At 43.7% G+C, this 25,567-nt stretch overlaps 1 protein-coding gene across 3 annotated transcripts; it reads left to right on the forward strand.

Moving 5' to 3' along the window:
- Positions 1 to 1,307: 1,307 nt before the first annotated feature.
- myrfl (myelin regulatory factor like) lies at positions 1,308 to 24,263 on the forward strand. 3 transcript variants are annotated; one of them, XM_023952510.2, is made up of 24 exons: positions 1,308 to 1,756; positions 3,295 to 3,427; positions 5,257 to 5,332; positions 5,733 to 5,794; positions 6,024 to 6,474; positions 7,066 to 7,266; positions 7,338 to 7,533; positions 7,959 to 8,035; positions 8,897 to 9,007; positions 9,234 to 9,324; positions 9,424 to 9,624; positions 9,727 to 9,835; positions 9,909 to 10,018; positions 10,930 to 11,075; positions 13,154 to 13,312; positions 13,436 to 13,504; positions 14,016 to 14,062; positions 19,543 to 19,707; positions 19,778 to 19,825; positions 19,909 to 19,993; positions 21,960 to 22,034; positions 22,120 to 22,231; positions 23,206 to 23,277; positions 23,671 to 24,263. In XM_023952510.2, exons 2-24 carry the CDS (start codon positions 3,355 to 3,357, stop codon positions 23,761 to 23,763), a joined length of 2,829 nt encoding a protein of 942 aa, XP_023808278.1. In that variant the 5' UTR covers positions 1,308 to 1,756; positions 3,295 to 3,354; the 3' UTR covers positions 23,764 to 24,263. The 3 variants fall into 3 exon arrangements, with proteins under 3 accessions (XP_023808278.1, XP_023808279.1, XP_023808280.1); XM_023952511.2 differs by having other exon boundaries at positions 1,617 to 1,756; positions 3,313 to 3,427; XM_023952512.2 differs by lacking the exons at positions 1,308 to 1,756; positions 3,295 to 3,427 and having other exon boundaries at positions 5,313 to 5,441.
- Positions 24,264 to 25,567: the final 1,304 nt, after the last annotated feature.

Genomic DNA, 25,567 nt, shown 5'->3' on the forward strand with positions numbered 1-25,567 from the left:
AACACCTGATTGATTATTTACACACGATTGACTGAACTGATCCGATCCTCCCTCAGAGGAGTTTCCGTCGTCTTTGTTCCATTTCTTGCGTCACTGTGAGTCACCAAACGCAGAACGGATCGCCTGAACGCTCCGGTGTCTGCAGATGACTGAAACATCTGGAAAAGACTCAATCTCTTTGGTTTTTTTACTGTTTTTGTGTTCTTTGAGACATTACTTGGTATCCTTGCTGTAGAGTCCAACTCTACAGTTTTATGACTTTTTGACGCTGACCCACTAGAAAGTCTGAAAGTTTCGTGACTTTTCTCTCAGATCCAGGAGATCCGCCGTCATCCATCAGCTGATTTGACTGCAGTCATTAAAGATTTCAGTCAAGTTGTAGTTTCCTGCTGTTTTCAAATGTTCTTGTTTAAATTCTTTGTCTCTTTAGTTCTCTGTTGTTTGCTGCCCCCTGCTGGCCACAGACGGAGCAGCACAGCAGTTCCAGCTGATCCTGATCTTATTGTTTTCAGAAAGTTTGCTTTTTCACTCATCAGTCAGATGTTTTTGTGACAGGTCACTGAAACCATGGAAACCACCATTAAAAAAACAAATCATGGAAAAAGAATGACACCAAACAACGATGCAGAGATAAGATACGTTATCTTCTTGCTTCCCGCTCAGCAGAGAACATCAGACTCCGGAGCCATAAACCGTCCGGAGAGGCGTTCCTGTGAAGAGGAAAATCCAGGAAAATGTTCAAACTTTGGGACAGATTTCTGTTTGGCTCCTTGGAAGGGATCGGTTGTCAAATCTTTTCTGAACAGCTCAGGTCAGAATCTCAAGTCTGAGCGTTTGTTCTCCATAAAAACACACAAAAAAACAAACGATTCTTTGCTGCTGATGAACCAACTTCAAACTGTTTGAAGACACAAATTTTATGTTTTTACAGGCAGAAAACAATTAAAGTTAACTGAAAGCTACTTTTTTCAAATAAACTTGGACCAAAGAGCCAAAGTCAACAAGGAACAGTAATCTGCCCCTCCCACAACTGAACCAGTCTGATTGTCAATCATCAAAATAAATTAACCACTAATTTGTAGCAATAAACGATCATTTTAATCACATTGCTGAGAATGTTATCTTTAAATCTGTTTGATGTTCACAGAAATTTTACGTTCTGTGAAAGACGCCGGTTTGAGACACAAAGGGGCAAATGAAACGACCGGCTCTCTCTGTCTCCAGGTCCATCAGCCAATCAGGAAGTGGAACAGGCAACCAGGAAGTAACTGAACCAGAAGAAACATTTTTGTGGTCTGCATTTATTTAGAAAACAAGAATTAGGTGAAATGAAACCACTAAACCAGCTTCTTCTTTCAAAGGAAACTTCCAAAACGTTTTCATGACGCAGAGGTTATGATCTGTTATAATTCTGGGGCCCCCCTCTTCAGGACCCTGCCTGGACGGGTGTTTTGGGGGCCCCGGGGCCGTTCCTGTGTTTCAGCTCTGTTTGTGCGGTTCCAGAGTCGTGACTGGCTGTTTTATGGCAGCAGGTGTGTGAAAGCCTCCTTCCCTTGTTCAAAGCTCAAAGTCCAGCCTGCAGGCGCAGATGATCACACGCCGCTCCAGGATCTCCCAGACCGCCGTCTGAGGCCTGAGGTCGCAGGGGAACTCTTTGGGAAAGTCCGGGGCCCCCACATATGGACGGCACCTGACGCAGCCGCAGTGAACCGGGGAACGCCGCTGTCCGAGCCGCTGGACGCCTCCTTGAGCTCAGGTGTGTTTGAACCAACAGGTGCAGCCGGACTTTTCACTGGGGCGGTTTAGACTGAGGAACCAGGGACACCCCCCCCCCCCCCCAACCCCACCCCACCACCATTTTAGACAATAAGAATGATGTTGCTGCTCTTTACTGCTTTTGAAATATGGTTAATTTTTTGTTGCTGATTTTGAAGCCAAACCTGAAGTTTTTCGTGTCGGATGTTACATAACTGCATCCAAACGGCGGGCCGGACCTCCGCTTCTGTCAGGACAGATTATGGGGGGGGGGGGGTTCAGGGCGGATTCATGGGGGGGGGGGGGGGGGGGGGGGGTTCAAATGAAATAAGCAAAGCTGCAGCTGAGAAGGACAAAAACGCAGTCCTCGTGTTGTTTTCTGCTGGAAAGAGAGCTTTAGGGCGACCAGCCCGTCAAAGAAAGACGCTAAGCAGGACGAAGTTCTATCAACGAAGGAAAAAATGTGAAGTCCGCATGGAAAAGAAATGTTTTTAAGGAAATAACTGCAGTAAAATATTGAAACTGAGAGAAATCTGCGTCCGGCTGGCAGATCTGAGGTGTGAGGGGTCAGGGGTCAGTGGGTTATGAGGGTAGATTTGATAAAGAGCTTCAGTTTAAACAGAAATGAAGCTCCTGTCAGTTTTTCACAGACGGATTTTGTTCAGAGAGGCTGTTTTTGTGTTTACAACAGAAGCATGACTCTGCAGATCTTTGGGCTGAAAATGTGGATTTTATGTTTAATTTATTAAAACTTTGTGCTTTCATTTATTTACATAAACAACCTGCTTCATATTATGCATTGATTTTGAATAAAATTGAACAACATTTTTGTCATCAATGACATTTTAACACCAACTTCACAGTTGAAGTGAAAAATAAGATTTACTTCTTCAAACTAATGTTTGCGTTTTAGTACATTTCTCTGATTTTAATGATGTGAGATTTTGATCCTGATTAGTTTTAACCGTTACATTTTCTTATCTGTTTGAATGTTTTAACATTATTTGTCCAAACTAATGTTTTTAATCTGTTTTGTTTATTGTTTGTGATGAATTTACTTGTTATGACGGTTAAACAAGAAGAGAAGACGATAAGTCCAGACGTCATAACTTAACTTTATGAAGGACAAACCTCTTCTATATAAGCAGTTTATTGTATAACTATTTTCATTTTCAGTTTAAGTAAAACAAAAACAACTTCCTGTTACGTTTTAAATAATGGCCTGAAAAATACTTGATTCTTCTAAGTTTAATGTAAAATTTTGTAAATTAAAAAATTCTTTTACATCCTGTCTGAGAGTAACCCCTGATTTACAGAAACAGACGGGGGGGGGGGGGGGGGGGTGATTACAAACATTCAGTTTTTCTGAAGCTTCTAAAGCTGCGTCTCCTTCAGCTTCTTTTCCTTCTGAATTCTGCATTAAACTGCTTTTTGTTGAACGAATACGTTCAGTTCGTGTTGCTTATTTATTAGAATGTTATCAAGTTTTGACTAAGAATGAATTTTTATTCATGATCCTGTTTCTTCTTCTTGTGTCAGTATCTTCGGTGCTTCCAGCTCAGGCCCCCCCCCCTGCGGCTGCGCCCCCTGCTGGGCGCCATGGAGCCAGGAGCCAGCCGCCTGCCGCCCCACGTCCTGGGGGAGAACGAGGCGCTGCAGCAGTTCTTTAGCGGTGAGACTGAGAGCTGATGTAACCCTTGTTCTATCCTAGGCACTCTAACGTTGGGAGTTGGGTCATCTAGACCCACCAGACAGTGCTCTGATCCTTTTTTCTTCAATGATTTGTGATCTTCACTGGTGTCCATGGATTACATGAAATCTTTCCACCTTTATCCACCTTTGTCATGGTAGGGAGAACACGTCAATGTAAGGGTGGGGGGGGGGGGTCATAGGAAAGCACAAGGGCTACAGAGATCTGCTGAGGTCTGGGAGATGGTTCTTCATCGCTCTGAGACCCGCCATGAACTTTAGTGACGTTTAAATCAGAACTCAAGTTTAACTGACAGATTTGAAGGAATCTAATTTGGTTGAGGATTCTGCTGAAGGAGAACGAGTTCAGTTTGCCAAAACAACTTTTGTGGATTTTCTCTCAGTGATGCTGGTGGCCAGTCTTTGGGATTATTAGACTTTTATTTGGAAAAACCTGAATCCTGTAAAGCTTTTCTGAATCTGTGGAATCTACAGGTTTTCAGTTCAGTTGATATTCTGGTTACTCAGGAACTACAGTCTGTCGGATCTTTGAGAGGATAAACAGAAGTTCATGAAGACTTGACAGATGTTCTGATGTATTTTCAGTCATTTAGCACCTTTGGAGGATTAAGTTTAATGTTGAGAAGTTCTAAACTGCAGGTTTCTGTTTCTGGACTGAAAACCTTTCCTGAAGAAATGTCTTTTCAGGAGCTTCTGGTGGTCTTAAGAACTGTTAAAGTCCCAGAGTTCGTTCTGAATGCTCTTTGTTTAGAAATGTCCAAAGCGCTCCTGTCCTGTGGCCTGGGGGCCCGGACGCCGGGTTCGCCTGTGCCTCTGGGCGCAGAGAAGGGTCCCCCTGTGGGGGACCCTTCTCTGCGCCTGGCTGGGTGGGTGGGCGGTCCCCCCCCCCCCTCCCGGGCTGCTTAGGTCCCATCACTTGGGGTGCTCCCGCCTGCCCCCCCCCCCCCCCCCCCCCCCCCTCTCCTGGTCTGGCTGGTCTGGCTGGGAGGATCTGGTTCCCCTCATGAACACACGGTTCACTTCGGCAGCATGCATGTATCTCCACCCCCACGTGCACGTGCACACCGCCACACTGCTCCCTGTCTGCCCCCCCCCCCCCCAACCCACAGTGTATTGATGGACAGATGTCTTCAGATTTTCACCTTTGATGTAACATTCGTCTTTCCAGCAGATCTGGTATAATTGTTACAGCTTAAAATAATAACTTATTCAAATCAGTGCTTGTATCCCCCACTTTCTCACTTCTCTTCCTTTATCCCCCCCCCCCCACATTCTTGCCCTCTCCCTCCCCACACACACACTAAATGTAATAAAATACATAAAAAATAATAAAATAACATAAAGGGGTTTATACAGATTTACACTCTGGTTTTTAGAAATTCTATAACCTTTTTTGTAGTAAAACCTGTCCAACACAAAAGGCCTTAAGCTCTAATCTGTTTGCTCAGCTGTTGGACAGAACAAGATAGAAAAATAAATAAAATAAATGTCCAAAGGTTTATTAAGGAGGAGATGAACTTTTCATCACAAATCTTCTGGTTGAATTTTGATGTGACTGTAACTGTTTGCTGTTCTGAAATGCATTCATAGAACTGGAGAACATCTGCAGGAACAGATGTCATTAAATAGTTCTGTAGAACCTTCCTAACTTTGACTCTTAAGGCCACATTCAGCTCTTTTATTTTGTGTTTGAATGAAGAAACGTCTCGTTGGTCCCGATGAGGGTCCACCCTGTCTCTGTTCCAAAACAAATGACCGAATCTGGAAGTGACTCTCATCCTTTATGTGCAGTTCTGGACAGTTCTGTTGCCGTGGATACCAGTGTCCTGGAACAGTATCTTAGCAACGATGTTGACCCCAGCACTTTGTAAGACACACACAACACCCAACACAACTTCAGAGTAGCTTCAGGTTCTGCATGAAAACGCCTTCATTGTCCTGTTTGTATCGGAAGCTGAATAAAAATGATCTGACAGGTAAAGTAGTAACTCTAAATGTGCTTATTTATGATTAAAAACTTGTTTTCATTTTCTAAAACAAACTCAATGAATCTTTATTTAGAGTATTTCTTATGTAGAAAAATGATCACATAACCCAAAGTGAATTGTAGGTCTATGTTTTTGGTCAGTTGATTCTTTTCTGATGTGCTTTTGCTGTTGGTGTTTAAAAAACGTTTTAAAGCAAAAAGAGAAAGCTCAACACAGAAATGAGCTCATTTTTATTGTCATCATTCCTGCTTGATTGTGTTCTTTTCTTTGGTTTGGTAGCATGCTCCCTGAGTCTCCTCCAGATTCAAGTTCTGAGTCCTGCTCGCCTCCACAGTTAGCAGGTACCACCGACACCCATCCAACTCCCACTGATGTTATCTTACTTCCCTTAGTGAAACGTCTCAAAGTGTTCAAACCTTTATCAGCCGACTGTGTAGATTATGTGGGAAAATATGAAACAGATGTTAAACAAGCTGATTGCAAAATGATCTGTGTCTCATCAGCGTGGAAACCAATAAAACACAAAAAAACGAGATTCTAACGGCGGTTCTGAATGACTTTTCTCGACAGAACTTGGCCGTGATCACACCTGCTGGACAGCTCAGCGGGAAGTGTTTCCAGCTGCCGCCCAACCTGCATCCTGTCACTTTAAAAGCCGAGGCTCCGCCCCCTCCAACCCTGAGCTCCTGTCCCGTTCCTCATCTCTTAGGTTCAGTGACGAAAGCCCCGCCCCCTCCTCTTCTAACCCCATGACTTATGCTCAGCTTCACAGCCTGCGCCTCACTGACACTTACATCAAGTCTGGGACTCCGCCCACCTCACATCACCAGCACGCACATCATTCACCTGAACACTGTTTGACTCCAGGGAGCTGTTCCCAAGGTTACACCCCACCCACACCACCCTCGCCCCCCCAGCCTCCATTAAACAGTTATGTCCCACCTTTTACCTGCCAAGGCGTGACCCCAAACATCCCGCCCCTCCTTCCAGATGGCGAGCTTGGCTCATCACAACAAACCTGGTAAGACCGTCTGTATTTTTTCCTGATGCTGCAGAAGCTGATGATGTCATAAAAAAGGCTTAAGCGCTTTTTCAGCTTTCCCCACAGCAAACGATCAGCCTCTCTTCAAGCTTTTTTCATGACTTGTTTTCTGACATCACAAACATCATGTCCTCTTCACTGCAACCACAGATCTAGTCTTTGGTCTTCACTGAATCTTCCTGGCGGACAGATCTTCCCACAGAAACCTTTTCAGATTTTCCAACTATTTTCTTTCACTTTTTGGTTAAAGTTCGACTGGTTTAACTTTCACTGCCTGTTCATTGGATGAGCGTTTTGTATGTCGAGTCTGGAAACAGTCGTAGAAACTTGCACAGCAACATGTGAACGAGAAAGTTTGAGCGCAGAAGCCCAAAACGCACATGTATGCGTTTACATAGACTTTTCATTGGAAGTGGTCACTTGGACGCACGTTGCTGGGGGGGGGTGTAAACGTAGCTGGAGAGAGACTCCTTCTCTACATCTCAAGATGACGTGAGATCGGGCTTCAAATGGAACGGCCGGGTTTGGGTTATCATAAAACACATAAGAATGCCTTTCACCTGTCTTCAGTCCCACAGCCACTAAAAAAAGGAGGAGGTCAGAGTCGGAAGAGTCACTAACGGCAACGTCCTGCTGTGAAAGCGGCGATGGGCCTCGTGGTGGCGGTGCAGGAAACGGCGTGCTTGGTCCCGGGACCTGGCAATTGTTGACCTGGGAACCGTACATGCTGGGACAGTGGAGCACCTTAAAGGACAGAAACCACCAGAGACTGTGAGAACATCCCCGGCTGAACCAGACCTTTTCACAGCAACATGCTGAAAACCCTCTTGTTTCTGATGCAGGCCTTGTCCCGCCTACCATGTCAACACAGACAAAGGCTTCAACTTCTCTCCATCGGATGAGGCTTTTGTTTGCCAGAAGAAAAACCACTTCCAGGTCACAGTTCATATCGGCATGGCAGCAGAGCCACAATATGTCACAGCGCCAAGCGGCCCACAAGAAGTTGACCACTTCCACATAAAGGTTTTTGGTGTCAAGGTGCGTAAAGTTATTTTGTTTTACGTTCAGGTGTCTTACATTCAGTTTAAATGTCTTCATATCTGCTTTCCAGAACATTTGTATCAAACTCCTCCTTCAGGATCACTACTCTTCCATTCCTCCTCCATTGCTCTCTTTCCATCTGCTCTCCTGAACACAGGAGATCTGCCTTTCTTCTTTCCATCGTGTCCACCAATGCTGTAGTTTTACTGTCTTCCTCCTCTCAGCATCATCAGTGGCCGGTTTGAATCTGTTTGTGATTCGTATGAATGGTTTGAACGTTTGAACTCTCTGTTTGTGCCCACACTGAGACCTGCACACTACAGCACTGGATTGTGCCCCATTGTGGTTCCACTAGAGGGGAATATCCTAACTTGAGAGGCAATAAGTTTCGTTTTTCAAAACATGTTTGTCTTTTCTTACAGCTGGAAACTCCAGGCTACCTGGTGACCATTGAGCAATCTCAGCCTGACCGCAGTAAGAAGCCCTTCCACCCTGTGAGGTACAAATCTGTACATCGTGATATGTTGTCCATGATGATTTTTGTTAAACAAAAACACAAACAGTCGTTGTTGAACTTGACTTGGACTCTATCAGAGACTTGGCAAATGACTTGTCTTTCATTCAATGACTTCTGAACGTCTCTGATTCTAAGAAGTAGAAGTTCTAATTGATTTGTAGAGAATGAAAGCAATAAAAGTCAGAAACATGCAAACGGGTATCTTTAAAGGGATTTCTCATCATAGTCATTGTTTTGTTTTAAAGGTGAAATTTTTATCATCAAATTTCATATTTTTGGTCACAATATGACCCAACAAGCTGGGCGTTCTGCTTTTTTTGGGTGTCTTATTCAGTGCCTTACTTTTTCTTAAAACAAACTTAATGTACACAGAAAAGCTGCCAAACCCCAGACATCTCCACCGCTCTTCTTGTTTCATACCTGCACTCTTCCTGCTGATTATCTGGATGAAATGTTTCCAGGTTCTGATTGACTCAACAAACCTGATCCAGGTTCTGTTTACTGAGTACATTGGGATATTGTTTCTGAACTCAGAACCACCATCCTGGATGCTTCATGAACACACCTGCCTGTAAACCAGGTGTGCTTGAGCATGGAAGACATGGAGGCTCTGTTTGGGTTAACTAGAAAACAAGCAGAGTGGTAGATCTTGAAGACTTCGGTTGGATATGGTTTATTTTTTCATGTGATTATAACACAAAAGGTTAGATTTGTGTAACTGACCATAGTCTAATGTCACAGATCGAGTAGCATGTCTGAGTTTAGATTAAGATTGGGTTCCAAAGAAGCTTAGATGCTGAGAGCCTTCAAAAGGTGGAAATGATGATATTTACGATCATTCAGGGTCAATCTACCAGCTGGAAAAATAACCAAAGTGACTCTCGGCCGACTGCACTTCAGTGAGACAACAGCAAACAACATGAGGAAGAAAGGCAAACCCAACCCTGATCAGAGGTACAGGAATGAATGGATGGATGGATGGATGGATGGATGGATGGATGGATGGATGAATGAATGAATGAATGAATGAATGAATGAATGAATGAATGAATGAATGAATGAATGAATGAATGAATGAATGAATGAATGGATGGATGGATGGATGGATGGATGGATGGATGGATGGATGGATGGATGGATAAACAGTCAGGTTAGATTCTAGTCAAGGTTGTTTCTGCAGGTATTTTCAGATGGTAGTGGGTCTCTATGCTGTGGTTCGAGAGGAGTCTTTCCTCCTGACAGCTCTGCAGTCAGAAAGGATCATCGTCAGGGTAAATACATTGGTCTAGGCCAATAATCAATCAGCCGGTCAAACATCCCATCAGTAGGCTTGGTCATATAGATATGTCTTCTGTTTCCTGCTCTTGCAGGCCTCCAACCCAGGCCAGTTTGAGGTGGACGGAGAGACCTTGTGGCAGCGGGGGACAGCGCCTGAAGCTGTGGTGTGCCATGGCCGAGTTGGCATAAACACAGACTCTCCTGATGAAGCGCTGGTCGTCTGTGGAAATGCAAAGGTGATGGGCGCCATCATCCAGCCGTCTGACTGCCGCGCCAAACAGAACATTCAGGAGGTTGGTACATTGGTTGAGTTGGTCTGCGTTGAGTAGTAAAGTAAGGCTTGACATCCTCTCAACAGAATTTTTATTTATTTATTTCTGATTCTTACATCACAGGTTGACTCTGAAAAGCAGCTGAAGAGAATCAACCAGATGAGAATTGTGGAATTTGATTATAAACCAGAATTTGCCTCCAGTGTGGGAATAGACCACACCCACCAGACAGGTACTGCCTCTGTGCTGTGATCTCTAAATCAAAGCATGTTTTTAACATTTACTCACAGGCTTTGGTGTTTCAGGTGTGATAGCGCAGGAGGTGAAGGAGCTGCTACCGTGTGCGGTGAAGGATGTTGGAGATGTCGCCTTTTCAGATGGAGAAACAATAAACAACTTCCTGATGGTGGACAAGGTAGATGGAGCCCTACACCCCAACATGCTGATGAATCTATTAGCTTGCTGTATACCTGTTGTCATTTTGAGGAGTACGTTTTTCAAGCCGTAGTTTTCTAGATCACAATTCATTGGTTTTTCCTTTTTAATGTCTAAGTTAGATCTTCTGTAGTCGTATGAAGTTTGATCAATCATCTTTACAGGGTTGCGTCAGTGTAATCAGAATTCCAGGTATTGTTTGTTACACATCTCTGTACCATCGTGTGTCAATTTGGCTTTGATCTGCATGATAGTGTGTCTGGGCACCTGGGCAGCCTTTGACACACCTGTGGTTCAAGCACAAAACTGGCAGATATTGCTTCAGGGCCATAAACTGAATGTAATTTGGATGTGACTTGAGGTAATGTGGGCAACACTTTTCCAAAACACCTTTGACTTGAGTTACAATCCTTTTTGAGGAGCAGAAAGATCCAAAGGTTAGACGAAAAGGCAGGTTTGGTAAACACCAAAGAAGTTCTTTGTTAAAGTCCATTCTCAAGTATTTGGTCACAAGTCCAAGTTAAGCTTCATGGTTGAAGACATTTCATTGTCCCAACTCAGACTGTAAATCCAAAAAAAAAAAACAGTTTAAGACACAATCAAGACACTGAGACACAGTTTGACAGGAATGGGCTCAAGAAAACAGAAGTCCAACCTGAACTCCAAGTCATGTCTCCTTGATGAGTCTCAAGTCAAAATTTAAGTCCCCATCTGTCCAACTGTTTGTTGTTGGGTTTATCAGCATGGTAAGCCAAAGAATACTACAGATTTCCACCACAATTCTCTATTTGTCATAAGTTTTGTGAGCTTTCTTTGGTTCAGAAATTGATCGTCATTTTGATTTTATGATTAAAACAAAGTGCCTGCCTCCTAACGTTGTCGTTCCTACAGGAGCAGATCTTCATGGAGAATGTAGGGGCCGTGCAGCAGCTCACTAAGCTCACAGACAACCTGGAGACTCGAATTGAAGAGTTGGAGGTCTGGAATCGCCGACTGGCCAAGTTGAAGAGCCTGACAGGCAGCCTTCGCTCCTCTAGGTACTGGTCTTTATCTCACCTATGGTCTCTTTGAGTTTTGGTGGTCTTGCTAAGAAAACCTCTGCGCAGCTACTGAACCAAGCTCAAGCTCTGACCAGGATCAGTAAGATGGCCTTTGCTCAGGTTGATGAGACTGCTCTTCTGGTGATATTGTAATCATAACTGTAACTGAGAGGAGTCGGTGAAGGGGATGTATGAATGCCTTCTTAGGACATCTATTTCCCATCTGTCAGGGAATACAATAATAAGAAAAGTCTATAAAAATAATTAGAGAAGAACCTTAGAGGTGATGAGTCCTCCTGTCTCCTTCACAACAAACATAATCTTTAAATCTGTAAAAACAGGTCCTGCTGGTCCTGTAGACGTTTCAGGCAGACATCCTGAGGAGTAACTGGGTTAAAATGTAAGTGAAATGAGAGGTTAAACTATGACAAATCAGCAACAGAGAAGAACTGATAAGGAGGAGTTGTTGCATAACATTGGCAGGACTGTTATCTGAGGAAATCACAGTTCAAGGACAGCGAATTTTCTGCAGGTAGAGTTGACCCAAAAGCAGCTGAAGGGAACAGAAATGTCTTTTGCTGCTGTGCTTTAGTTGACCTGGTCAGCATGACAGTTGGGGCGGATGCTCTTCTTCCTGCAAGTCAGAAAACAAAAAAAGAGACGGTTCAGTGTTTACAATAAAATCACTGACCCCCATGTTTATGGATGTCCTAAACAATTACTGTTCTGGCTTTCAAAGAATGACAGCATAGGCTCTAAAGCATCATGGCTACAGAAAAACCTTTGATGGTCATTTTTTAGATGAGTCTGTAAGAAGGTCAGCAGCACAGTTTTGGTTCCAGCTGGACTTCCACAGCTTCCTCCTGAATCCCATTCCCTTTATGCAAAGCTCTCATTGGAAGCATGTGGAACCCAGAGTCTATTCAGTTTAAAGGAAAGATCGTTTCAATTCAAATCTGAATTTGAGGGGTTTTGGGTTTGCTAAAAAAAAATCATTCAGTGGCTTCAAGCTAACTCATTGACTATAAATTAGATCTGGACAGCGTGACTCCTCCCCCTGGCCTTCCAAACAGGAAGTACCCACTGCCGCCAAAAAGCCAAAATCCAATAGACTTCTACAGAGAAATAAACAGCTGTTACTGAGTCATTCTATTGGTCATAAGAACCGTTCTGGATCTGATACCTTTCTTTAACATAATCCTCGTATTTTCATGATATTTTTTCTGTAGGTCAAATTATTCAAGTTATAAACTGACCAATAAGATGCTTTAATTAAAGTGGGTGGAGCCTGCTGGACCCTACATCCAGTGTTTAAAACGTTGGACCTGTAGCCTGCTTTCAAGTGGAAGGGGGTGTGGCCTTCCAATAAGCTCATCACTGATTGGGCAGAGTGGTGACCATAGGAACAATGGCTCAGACCAACTCAGACCTCACTCACTACTGACTGACGACGTCTACAACATGGTGGCGTCTGTATTGCAAAAAATGGCGACTGAATGGACTTCATTAGAAACCATTTTCATTGAGTGATGTCAGACTCGGTTCTCATAAACAGTTAATGAGCTGGACGGATTCTTCCACATTCATCAACATCCTCTTTTTTTCTATCTGTGGATCCAAAGAAGGTTTCCTTTCCCTGAACCAACATAACAGACCCATACCATCATTATCTCCCCTCCATGTTACAAAAGTACATGCAAGATTTAGCAGAAAAAATCCTAAAAGCTTTTTTATTTTTATTTGAATTGAAGGTCTGAGTAGCCCTTCAAACAGCTGATGAACGGCTGTTTAGAGAATATAATATGTGTTGATTAATTTCTACAAATCTGGTTATAAACCAGATTTTCTGTTCTATGAAATATCCTTAAAGCCTTTGAATTTCCGGAGAGCTGAAAGGAGAGAAATGGAGGTGAAGAAGCTGTTTTATAGCAGCTGCTTTAGCTGCAACTTTTTCCATCTTTTCCAGACGCTTACAAAAATGTAAATCCTCTTCTGTGAGGGGTTAAAATACAATTAGAATTTATTAGATTAAAAAACTGACAGAAAGGTTTCAGTCTGACTTTCTCTGAGAGCAGGTCTCAGAGACACAACGGTGAGTCCACAACCTCCAGTCCAGACGTGCACAAGACTGGAAAAGTCCGGGACAACAACGGGACTCTCGCGTCCAAACACTGCCTCCGGAACAAAATCTTCCAGGTCAGCGTCTTCACCCTTCTGACCACCATGGCCTTTTGGTTAGTATGTCCAGCCTTTCTGCTCTGTTCCACACAAACACCATTAAATGTGCACAGTCCAGTTTTCAATCGGATTGTTTGTTCGTTTGTTTGTTTGTTCGTTTGTTTGTTTGTTGGATGCAGCGTCATCTCTATCACCACTCTGTACCTTCTGACGGTTGAGAAAGACTCGGACAGCATCCCCGGCCCGAGGTACATTCAAACTGCCCCCAGAAGGTCCATACAGCAAACCCTGAGTCCATGAAGCATGAAAGACGGACTCAGAACCACAGCAGAATGAAACATCATGAAGTACAAACAGAAAAATAGGATGCATAAACAGGAATTAGAGGAACGGGAGTAAAGAAACAGACTCATCTGCAGAAGTGAAGAAAACAGAATAGTGTAAACAAGCAAACCTCTAGGGATTTTAGTTTTCTTTTGTTACCAAAAGACTGTTAAATGAAAACTTGGTTTATTCCCAGCAGAATCCGAATGTTCAAAAGGAGAAATTTCACCCTTTTATTACTCGAGTGAGCAAGTTTCAAACAGGCGTCAGGTCTGGAGATGAAGTTTGAGAGCACAGCGCTGTGTTCTCCACACTCCTGCTCTTTAAGTCAGAGAACCTGGAGGGAACAGCATTGTCTCAACTTCAGCTTCTCTGCCAGAAAAAGTGGTCATGTGACACGGATCAGTCTGGACTGACTCTTCATGTGTTTTTCAGTAACAACAGCTTACTGCCTGCTCAGACCACAGCCTGGACCAGCACAGGTGAGCGGCCATCTTTGCTTTTCCTTGTGTTTGTTTCCTTTCTTTCTGTTGGAACTTTATCCAAGCTCTTCTGGTAAACAGAGACACAAACTGAGCAAAAGGCCTCAGAGCTTCTTATGCAGACAAGGTCAAAATATTTGTCCTCGGCTTCCCAACCCCCTCCCTACCTCCTCTGTGTGCTGCCCGGAAGATGTGCCTGGCTCACGGAGCTGCACCTGATGGACAGACTCATGGGGGGCCCCCCCACTCCCGTCCACCACCGTTTCCCCCCTGAGCCTCATGTACTGTGTCTTTGTCTGAATATGTGCTATTTGTGTTTGAAAGGTGTAGTTTTTTTTTTTGTTTTTTTTTTTTGTTTTTTTTAACTTGTCCTGTCCAACAGCTAGGCAGACAGATGAGAGCTGAGGGCCTCTTGGGTTGGACATATTTTACTTTAACAAGAGGGGTTATTAATCTTCAGACAAACCAAAGGTATGTCTGAATAAACCCCTTTTGTAATTGAGGCCAAACTTTATTAATTTCAAACATGTCTGAAAATCTTTGGTGTTGGACCGGACGGAAAAGGAAAGAGGGGAAGAAGAGAGAGGGACGTTAGAGAGAGGGGGGGGTAGGGGGTGATAATAGGAGGGGAAGGGGGATAAGACCATGAAGCAGCATAAAGCAACAAGTTTACTGGTTGTTAATCATTATGGTAAGGTTCAAATGTAAAAAAAAAAAAAAAAAAAAAAGGGCGGAGCCTGTCCACACACACACTCAAATGTTATAAACACACCTGTTAGTTGCAAAAATGTCCACCTGTCGACATGTACACAAAACAGATAGTGTTCACACGCATACTTATGCCTTAAAACCAACTAGTGTGAAATATTTCAGTCATTCAGTCTGTTGAGCTAACACCTGAGCTCAGGTGAGTGTTTATGTTCTTCTAAAATGGATGGTGGAACGTGAAAAGAAGGAGGGAGAGCGCCCAGCCATCCCCACCCCAAGACCCCCACCGCACCAGCAGCGGCAGCCGGAATCCCCCCAACGCCACACGGGAACCGGCAGGGAACAACCGCCGCCCGGGCGACCAAGCCCGCCACCCAGGCCAGGGCCAGCAGGGCCGCCGCAAGGCCCCCAGAGCCAGAGAGCAGAGAGGCACGGAGGGAAAGAGGGCGCCGCCCCAGCCCAACCAGGAGAGCAGCCCCCCCGCCGCGCCGGGAGAACCCAACGCAGGGCCCCACCGGAGAAGGACGCCCACAGCCCCAGACGAGCACCCCACCACCACCCAGGAGTTCCGGGCATCCCCCCGCCCCAACCCCAGGTACGAGCCAGGACCCCCCAAGGGAGACCCACTCCGCACTCCAGGCAGCCATCCGCCCGGCCCACGGTTGGTCCAGGGAGGAGCGAGGCAGGGGCCCGCCGCCCCCACCCAGAAGGGGGGAACCCCGGGGAAAAAAGAGGGTCCACAAGGGGTGTTGTAAATATGGCCCGACCAGGCTCGGCCACAGTTGGAAATTTGGCGGGGCCCAGCACTCAGGAGCAAGGACCAGAACCCACCCCCCAGGGACACGAACACCCCCGGCTCAGATGTAATGTGAACCCCCCCACCGCGCGGAGAGAGCACCGCCGGGCCCAGGAAGCCGGCACCCCGGGGACACAGCCGCCGTTGCAAAGGGGCCCGTACCCCCCACCAGGGAAGAGGCAGGGGACAGATGGTCCTAGGTCCCACCTTCCTTGCAAAATGTGTGTGCGTGTATGTGTGTTTGAGAGAGTGTGTGTGTGCATGTGTGTGTGTTTATGTTGGGATGTATATATTGAGGGGGGAGGGGTGTGTGTACTAAGGGGGGTGCGGTTAAAATTGGCGGGTAGGGCACTAAGGGGACGTCTCCTGATTACTCACAGTGACGTCCCCTCACCCTCCCCACCAAGGGGCCCTAAATGTCTAAGGTGCGGTTAAAATTGGCGGGTAGGGTGCTAGGAGGACATCCGCTGCTTGCTGGCAGTGATGTCCAAGCACCCCCCCTACCAAGGGCCCTACATGTCTAAGGTGCAAATAAAACCGAAAGAGGGGGGGCCCACTCCATACGGCAACCACAGGAGGGGGGTCACTGCCTAGTAAACCCCCCCCCCCAAGGCTCATCGCAGGCTAAGCCCCCCACCCCCTCACCCTATTATGAGGTTATATGAGGAAGGGGGTAAGTTGGGGACAGATGATAGACTGTCCCCCGGTGGTCAAACAGCCGTCCCCCGCCCCCCCCCCCCCAGCAAGGGGGCCAGGCCCACCCAGCCCCGGGGCCCCACCCCCGGAGGCGCAGACACCCCAGGCCCAGCACCACCACCCCCACACAGAGAGAGGGGAGCCAGAAAGCGCTGGCCCCCCCCGGAGCAAGCCCAGGCCCCCACCCCCAAACGCCGGCCCTAGAAGAGCTCTGGTCAGGCCTCGACGGGACCGAGGCAGCCAACCGGCCGGGGAAACCGCCGATGGCCTCAGCGGAGACCCCGACCCGTCAACCCCCCCCGCCCCGTACCAATAGTGGCCCCCCCCCTCCCCCAGAATGCCCCCCCACAGGACAGGGCCGACAAGACCCCCACCCCACCCCACCCCCAGACCCCGCAGCCGAAGCGGATGACACCCAGAGCGACCGGGGGCCCCAAGAGGGTTGTCCCGTCCCGCCCCAGAGCCAGGGAAGGGCCGATCCCAGCCCCAGGTGTAGACGGGAAGCCCATCCAGCGCCGCTGGGCCCCCCCCCCCCGAGCAGCGCCCCCCGCCAACCCCCCCCAGCACAGGCAAAGGGACCACCCCCCCAAGCCAAGCCAGACCACCACCCCACCCCCCCACCACGCACCCCCACACCCAAGCCCAGAGGACCACGCAGCGCCCCAGGCCGCCCCACCCAGGCGCCGGACCCGACCCCCCGACCAACGGAGCCCCCACCACCCCCGGCCAGGCACCGGAGGCCCCGACCCCCACCCCGGCCCACGGCAGAAGGGCAAGGAGCAGCGACGACCATGCCCCCCCCACCCCCTAAGTCACGGAGTTAGCTATGGGAGACCAGAGAGACCGAATTCTTTCAAAGTTACTTGAACTTTGGGCTGACATTTTTTCCAAGCTGATATGATCAAGCAGCAGATTTCTGTGTTGACTTATATTTATATTTTTTTTGCTTTTCCAATTTATTAAAATAGTTTTTTTAGCAATGCAAAGAGTTATGAAAATGATAGAGCCTAATCCTCCTTCTACATCGATGGCACTCATGTCACCAAGCACACAAAGTGACGGTGAAGCTGTGATTGAAACCTTAAGCCAGACTGATAGATCGGCACATACCTGCTGCCAGAGAGCCTGGACAGGCGTGCAGAACCATAGTGCATGCATGTAATTGTCGGGTAGATTACTGTCACAGTGCTGACAAATGTCTGAGTTACTGAGACCCATCTTGAACATCCTCTGTCCAGTGTAGTAAATTCTGTGAAGAGTTTTGAAATGGATTAGCTGCAGATTTGGATTTTTTGTCATTTTAAAGGTGTTTAGACAAAGTTCTGACCAAAAACTTTCATCTGTGCTGATGCTCAAATCCGCATCCCATTTTGTTGTCGGAAGTGAAATATTGTTATCTAAATTACATAAAAGTTTGTATATTTTGGAGAGAGTTTTATTCATTGAGAAATTGATCAGAGTGGTAACTACATCTGGTAGCTTTAAATCGTTGTCTCTGTATTTAAACTTTTTAGTAATAATTGATTTAAGTTGCTGATATTCCAAGAAGTTATATATTCCATGTTTGTCTTGAAGTTCCTGGGGAGTTATGAATCTTCTATCAATAATTATGTGCTCTAGTTGTTTTATGCCCCCTGCTTGCCAAGCTGGGAAGTGGATAATTTTTTTGTTTATGAGGATGTCTGGGTTGTTCCAGATGGGTGTCATTTTGCACGGTTGAATTGATGATTTTGATATTTTGAGAAATTCCCACCAGGCTGTTAAAGTGGCATTTATATTAATACTTTTGAAACAATCCTGTTTTTTAACTATTTGACTAATAAATGGAAGATCTGACAGGTTGATCTTTCCACATAACGCCTGTTCCAAGTCTAACCATGAGTTGGTTTCTGGATTATTTTTTAACCATTTTAAGATGTATTGTAATCTATTTGCAAGAAAGTAATTGTGGAAGTTAGGTAATTCTAATCCTCCACAGCTTTTTGCAGATTTTAAAGTTTTTAGACTAATTCTTGCAGGTTTATTGTTCCATAGAAAGCTTGATATGGATGAGTCTAATGTTTTGAACCATTTTAATGGCGGTTGTGTGGGAATCATTGAGAAGAGATAATTAACTTTGGGTAAGATTTTCATTTTAACCGTGGCTACCTTGCCCATAAGGGACAGAGGCAGGTTGGTCCAGCGTGTTAGATCGTCCTGTATGCTTTTCAGTAATGGGGTGTGGTTTAGCAGCACCAGTTCTGATATTTTGGGGGAAAAATAAATACCTAGATATTTTATATTGCCTGATTTAACTGGTATTGTGAGTCCTTGCTCCGCATTACTGTTCAGTGGTAATAAAACAGATTTATTCCAATTAATGGAATAGTCTGATATAGAAGAGAATTCATTAATGATTGTTGCCGTTTCATTTACAGAATGTATATTACTTAAAAACAGTAATATGTCATCTGCATAGAGACTAATTTTATGATGGCTGTGTTTGGTTTTAATTCCTTTAATACTCTCATTCTGTCTTATTGCTGCAGCTAGAGGCTCGATAAATATTGCAAAAAGAGAGGGGGAGAGTGGGCAACCCTGTCTAGTTCCTCTTCCAAGAAAAAACCTGTTGGAAGTCTGTTTATTAGTTCTAACTGATGCATTGGGGTTGTGAGGTGTAGTTTTTTTTCTTGTATCAACACATTGTACGCAGTGTAGGGATACGACTTTTTTTTTTTCACCAAACCCAACCCCGGCCCTCTTCGTGGTCCATCTGCATGCTATACAAAGGTGCGCCGGCGCAGGTCATCTAAGGCGCTCGGCTGCATTGACCTCAGTAACCTCTCGAGATGTGTGTGTGTATCCTGTGCTGTTTGTCTGACCTTCTTCATCGAGATGTACTGGAACTGAGTTTCTCCTTGTTGGGATTAATAAAGTTTTCATTCATTCATTCATTCATATGTTCTATGTTTTCCTTAGAACATAGCAGAACACCATGCAGAAAAAGCTTTTTTTCCACCAAATTACTCTCGGTTTTGTGACAGAAGCTGAATTGTTGGTACATTTATACTGTAAAAGATGCTTGCAGGCATTAGCAAATGAATTTATTGTTAAAATATTTTTGTTTGATTGATTCTTGAGGTCAGTTTGATGCACATTATTCCACGTTATGATGATTGCGTAAAGATTTTATACACTAACTCTGCTTAAATGCAGATAAAGATAAATTCTTAATACATGAAAAAAAGACTTTTTATTTTGTTACATTTTTTTTTTAATTGATGACATGTCTTGTTTGCAGACAAACCCCTGCTGTCTTCTCCGGCCCCCACAGGCCCCCTCAGTCCCTGGCCTCCTGACGTGGACTTCTGCGACCTTCTGTACTGCGATGAGGTGTACTGCTGTCCTCTGTCAACAGGGGGCAGCAGTGTTTTCAACAAGCCGGAGGAGAAACCTGTGATGAAAGGTACTGTGAAGCTGCAGGAGAAAGACTCCAGATGACAAACTGCTGATTGTTTGCTGTTTTTCATCTGCAGGTGCTGAAGAAGAAGGAGAGAATGTGCAGCTAATAGGTTTCAGAGACTGTGAGTTTAAAAACACAACTTTTGACAGGAATTTCTGCAAATACATCTGACAAAGAAAACGAGTTTTTATCTCCCGCTGTCAGGGACAAACACGACCGTACATACGTTTATGATCAAGGAGAGCCAGCAGGTGATCGACAGCAGATACTGCATGAGAGATGAGTGCGGGTAAGAGCACGCCACACACCTTTTTCCAAAAAGAGAGACGTTTGATCATAGTCAAAGTATGGAACACCGCCTGTCTGCACTGCAACTGCAGCAACTTTGTCATGAATTCCAGAAAGAGAGTTTTCACACAAAAAGAAAAATAATTTAACATCAGAAATGTCATTGTTGTGTATTTGCAACAATTGTATATTTTTTCAGTGTGGCATACACTCCAACACACACGTTACTCACGGAAGGCAGGACCTCTGATCTTCTGGTCCAACCTTGGGGGGGGGGATCTGGCCCTAGGCAGTAATGGCCATGTCCCCCTAGGCAGTAATGGCCGTGTCCCTTGGGTGCTGGCTTCCCGGGCCCCGGGGTCCTCTCTCCGTGCAGGGAGGGGGGAATCCCTGAGTTCTCTAGCAAAGCCATGAGCCGGGGATCACATTAGAGCCTTGGGGGGTCCTTGCCTCTGAGTGCTGGTCCCCTCCAAAGTTCCAACAGAGGCCCTCTATTTATATTCCATTCCACCACAGTAAAACCCAAACACTCACATGAGCACAGGTGTCAGGTCACCTATGCACTAAAAGAATGTGTGATGGAATGCTTGACGTGTGTGTGTTTGAATGCATAAGTATGTACATGGGTACACGTTGACATGTTTGTATGTAAAGTCTTATGAACATTTGAGTGTGTCTGGAGACAGGCTCCGCCCCCTTTGACTAACATCTACACCTGGCAGTAATAAGGATAAATGTCCAGCAACTTGTTATATATATATAAATAAGGCTTACCCTCAAATCCTAAAGGGGTTTGTACAAATATACACCTCCCGTGTCAGAATATTCATAACCCCTGTTGTAACATGTAACAGTAACATCTGTCAAACACAAAACACAAAAGCCCTTCTGCTCGATCTGTTCTCTCTCTCTCTCTCTCTCTCTCTCTCTCTCTCTCTCTCTCTCTCTCTCTCTCTCTCTCTCTCTCTCTCTCTCTCTCTCTCTCTCTCTCTATATATATATATTAAAACTTGATTGTATATTTCTGCAGTGTGACATATTCAGGAAACAACATTTAAAAGCGATCTTTGCTGCCCCTAACTCACACCTTCAGAACCAAGCTTTGAGTGTTGATAGATAAATCAAAATGTTGGAGTTCTTCTTGTTTCATTATTTAAATTAACACCTCATAGAGTGGGGACAAAAATGAAGATATCAGTGCACAAAAATGAGTCATTTCTAAGTTTAATAAGGTTCATAGTGTCTGTATTGTTAACTGAATTCTTTGGTTCTGGTTATAGGCACGAGTTTTGTTTTTTCAAATACCTGACACGTTTCGACGGATGGAAGACGTCCATCGAAACGTGTCAGGTATTTGAAAAAACTCAACCGTGTCTGATAACAGAAGAACCTGAGAAGTCATGGTCATTGCTGTTTATGTGAATTGTGTTTGCAATGTTTACTCTTCCGTTCATACCGTCAATCATCTCCCATGCTGCTTTGGAAAAAAAGTTGGTGTCCCGTTGTTTTACATCACAGTTCTGCGTTATGGTTCTACGTTCATTTTAAAATTTTAAGTTTATTTTGCTTTTTTTTCTTTCATAGCAACACCCCATTTACTTTTTTGCGTACGAACATTTTGACCCGTTTCACACAACTTTTGTCCAGTCTCACATTGTTCAAAACAATGAGACGTCATTGTGGATGTTTCCACACCTGGACAGTAGGTGGCAGCATGCCCTCGTTTCCTGTTTACCTTCCACCAACAAATAGCAGGAGAAAACGTTTTTCTACATCTCAGCGAGAGGTTTTCCTCTTTAGATCTTCGACGTATGTTACAGATTACCTGGTGAGGTCATTAACTGAAACACCTGTGAAAATTCCAAACAGCAGCAGAAAAACGAAACAACTTAATTAGAACCTGAATCTAAAGACTTGAGAAGAAACAAGAAACACCTGCACCTCTGAGTTACCTGTTGTTCCTTCAGGCCTGGCAGATATATCTTCAGAGTTCCCATCAGCCAGTTTGTTCCGGTCAACATGAGAATCACTCTGGTCATGAAGTAAGATCTACTGAACACATGAAAGAACAAAGGCTCTGATGCTGCCGTTTGAACGGAGAAACTTCTTTTGCTGCTTCTTCTTTAGCTCTACGGAGCTGCTGGTGGTTCATCTGTGTGACGTGGACGAGTCCACCACATGCTCCTCCCTGCTGGACCTTCAGTCAGTGGCTGACAGCAGATACCCGTCAAACACGCAGGTACTTCAGTCTGAAGGCAGGACGCAGGTTAAAGGTCACCCTTCCAGGTCCAGATCTGTTCACAGAAAGAATGAATGAAAAGATTCTTCAGATGATAGAAAAAAAAATAAAAAAAATCAACATTTCATTAACTTTAAGATATTTTTCAAACTTCAAACTGAAAAGAGTTTAGCCTCTAATTGAGTTTTGAGTTTACTTTTTAGATATAAAGTTTATAATTTAAATTGTTCTATAAAAAATATTTTTTAAGTAATTTATTTATTTATAGTCTGTCTATTTCTTAACCTTGGAAATCTGGTCAGTTTTCTTATTTTTTTTTGTCTTTTAAAAAGGTTTTTCCACTATTGATTGCATTTACCCAAAATTATCAAAGAATAATTGTCAAAGTAAGTTTAAAGAAGGTGAGCGGCCAGTAGAAACTTGTTCTTGTGTTATTCAGGGTTAAAAGGACTTTTTTTCAAATGCCAAAAAACAACCTTGGAGAACTCCTGGGGTTACGTTTGGACGCCGTTTTTCATTTTTTATTTTGGCAGGTGTCATACGCTGCCATCAACATTGAACACACACACACACACACACCCACACACACAAAAGTAAATGTTGAATTAACTTTGAAAGCCCAGGTAAAAGTTGATCTTGGGTTCTCTGAGGTTATATTTAATTTAAAAAACATAAAAAAAAATTATTTTCTCAAAAATAGAGGGAAAAAGTTTGTTTTTCCTGTCAAGTGAAAATGACCAACTCCTTTTTACCTTTTCCTAAATGGTATTTTTATTATATTACTTTAAAATCTTAAATTAATTGATAATTAATTTAGATTTTTTTGTCAGCTTTGTTATTCCAGTTTTTCTTACATTTTACTAAGAATTCATTATCAAAAGCTTTTTAGTGGCATTTTTTTGTTGTTCCTCCTTCACCACAGCTCTTCTTCAGTCCTTTCCTGATGTAAACTTGGTTTCTGCTTTTGTCTGCAGGGGGAACATGAATGGCCTCTTCAAGTGTCTCGTCTTTATCAGAGCTCCTATCACTTCCGCTCCACAGTGGCTGTAAGAAACTCACCAAAGTTATTTGTAGGAAGACGTACATGAAACCAAACTCTCAACATGACAGAAGCGTTTTTAGGAAAAACTAATCAAACAACAGACATGAAAACGGTTCCGACTGCTGGTTAACTGACCTCCAGTGACTTTAGTTTATGAAGACAAAAAATAAACCCAGAAGCCTGTAGAATAAGTTGTTTGTTGGTATAACAGTCCAGTATTAAACAATGTTCTTCTGATCGTTACCGAGCACAAACGTCCTAAAACTTTATCAGGAAAAGACTTTTTATCTTTTATCATTTAATTTGTTTGGGGGGTTTTTCGTGAAAAATAGATTGACAATATTTTCTTTCTATTAAACTGTAACAAGTTGAATAATGTAGTTTTATTTGTCTTCAGGGTCAAGCAGACTGCAATACTGACCATCACTATGCGGGGGCGCTCTTCACTGACTACTTCTTCAACTTTTACAGACGCTGCACAGATATTTAAGCAAACATGGATCCATTCAAATATCATCAAGTATATCCACATATTTTCACTTTTGACACAAAAGACAGTTTTCAACTGTTTATTTCAAAGCTATTTGAGTGAAAACTGCAAAAGAAAACAAAAGTCCTACAGGAGAATTTCACCTTCAGCTGCTGCTTCACAAAGCCAGACATGAAATAAATCCTCAAAACTGAATTCAGGAAACTTTTCTGTGACGCATAATTACTCAAAAATGCATTCGATTAAACAAAAAGATAAAAGTGTCATGAGAAACGATCGTTCTCACTGTTTTATGTCAACTGAATATTTATGGTTCTGTTCACCTGGGAGGTCTTTTACGTTTCTTTGATGTCTGGATTTAAACTTTGAAAAGGAGGAACTGGTTTGGGTTGGTTTTTTTATCCCTTAACATTTTTGTTTTTAAAACTATAATTCTGTGTAACAGAAATAAATGAAATAGAAAAAAAGATTTTTGGAAATTAAAAGCATTACGAGAAAAACTTTTTTGTGTATTTTGTTTTTTACTTGTTTTTTTTTCAGCTCTAAATGACTCAATGTGTTCAGTTTGTTTTGTTTAATATATTAATTAAATCTGTAAATATTTAATTTTGTGTTTAATAGTTGAAATCATGTAATTCGGTGATGGATGACTTGTGTGCATCGGCCATATGTTTACAGTCTCTATAAGCATCAATCAAAAGTTCTAAAATAATTGTATTTTTGGATATAAAATTGTTGTTATGTACAACGCAGTGATAGAAATGCAGGTTTATCTTGTTATGTAGATTAAAATGAGCAAAACTCAGGACTCTGAATCCATAAACTGGCGACTGACCGCAGGTCACCAATCAGAAGATCAGGTTGTTGTGATTTGATCCTGGTTTTTTCCAGCAGGTTCTAAAGTTTCCTGCAGCTCTTCAGTCAAGCTGTCCCTATTGCTGCTCTTTTACTGGGCCTATATCCTGCTTTTCTTAAGCCTTTCAGAGTAAACTATATTCATGTGTATGATAATATATTAACTTTGGCACACTAAAGAAGGATTTTTTTTTTATGAAATGTGATTTATTATAGCAGCTCAATTTCCCACCTAGATGTAAGATGACTTGATCTCTGAAGCTCCGCCTTTCCCTCCTTGTGGGTGCTGCCCATTTAATGACGTCATCCTAGAGCCGGCCTCAGCAGAGTATCTGCGTTTCTCACACAAAACTATCAGCATCTGAACTTTTCCAAAGATGGATGTGCAGATCGTGCAGAGAAAAGGAAGGCGTCTAGCTAGATCCACGGAGAAAGTAGCCATGTATGTTAGCCTGAGGGTGGAGCTGGCAGCACAGACTCTTCCTGGAAGGGGCTGTTCTCCACTTTGTGACGTCACAATGTGAGGAACCACTTGTTGTCGTGGATTGGGAGGGGCTGGTGCCCAGAGAGCAGGTTTTTAGAGGAAGACTCAGAAATGTTTCCATGTTTTTCGTGAGGAATGAATATCATAATACATTTTAAAGCTCAAAAAAGTTGATTTTGCTTGATACTTTAAACATTCTCTTCATAAAGTATCCAGATTCTGCTCCTCTCACTCTTGACGCATGTCACTTCACCCATGTGTCTTAATTAAATTAAATTAAATTAAAAGCCCAAATCTAACAAAGTTAATTAAAAAGCAAACTTCTTTGGAGAAAGTGAAATTGAGGAAATGAAGGAAAAGTCTTCAAGGAAGAAGAAAGCTATTATCAGACAAAACCAGGAGTCTTCTTCAAAATAGTGACAGTTGTTTCTACGTGCCAAACCCATTCTGCATAACATTCGGTGA

This window comes from Oryzias latipes, chromosome 23 (genome assembly GCF_053564925.1).
Source record: "Oryzias latipes strain Hd-rR chromosome 23, Olatipes_Hd-rR_3.1".
Lineage (NCBI taxonomy): Eukaryota > Metazoa > Chordata > Actinopteri > Beloniformes > Adrianichthyidae > Oryzias > Oryzias latipes.

What these genes read in the sequence shown, in the direction of transcription:
- myrfl (XM_023952510.2), top strand. Translation starts at nt 3,355, where the DNA reads ATGGAGCCAGGAGCCAGCCGCCTGCCGCCCCACGTCCTGGGGGAGAAC. An exon ending in CACAGCCTGGACCAGCACAG is followed by an intron (nt 14,063 to 19,542) that starts GTGAGCGGCCAT and finishes TCTTGTTTGCAG; the next exon opens with ACAAACCCCTGCTGTCTTCT. An exon ending in TGCATGAGAGATGAGTGCGG is followed by an intron (nt 19,994 to 21,959) that starts GTAAGAGCACGC and finishes TTGTTCCTTCAG; the next exon opens with GCCTGGCAGATATATCTTCA.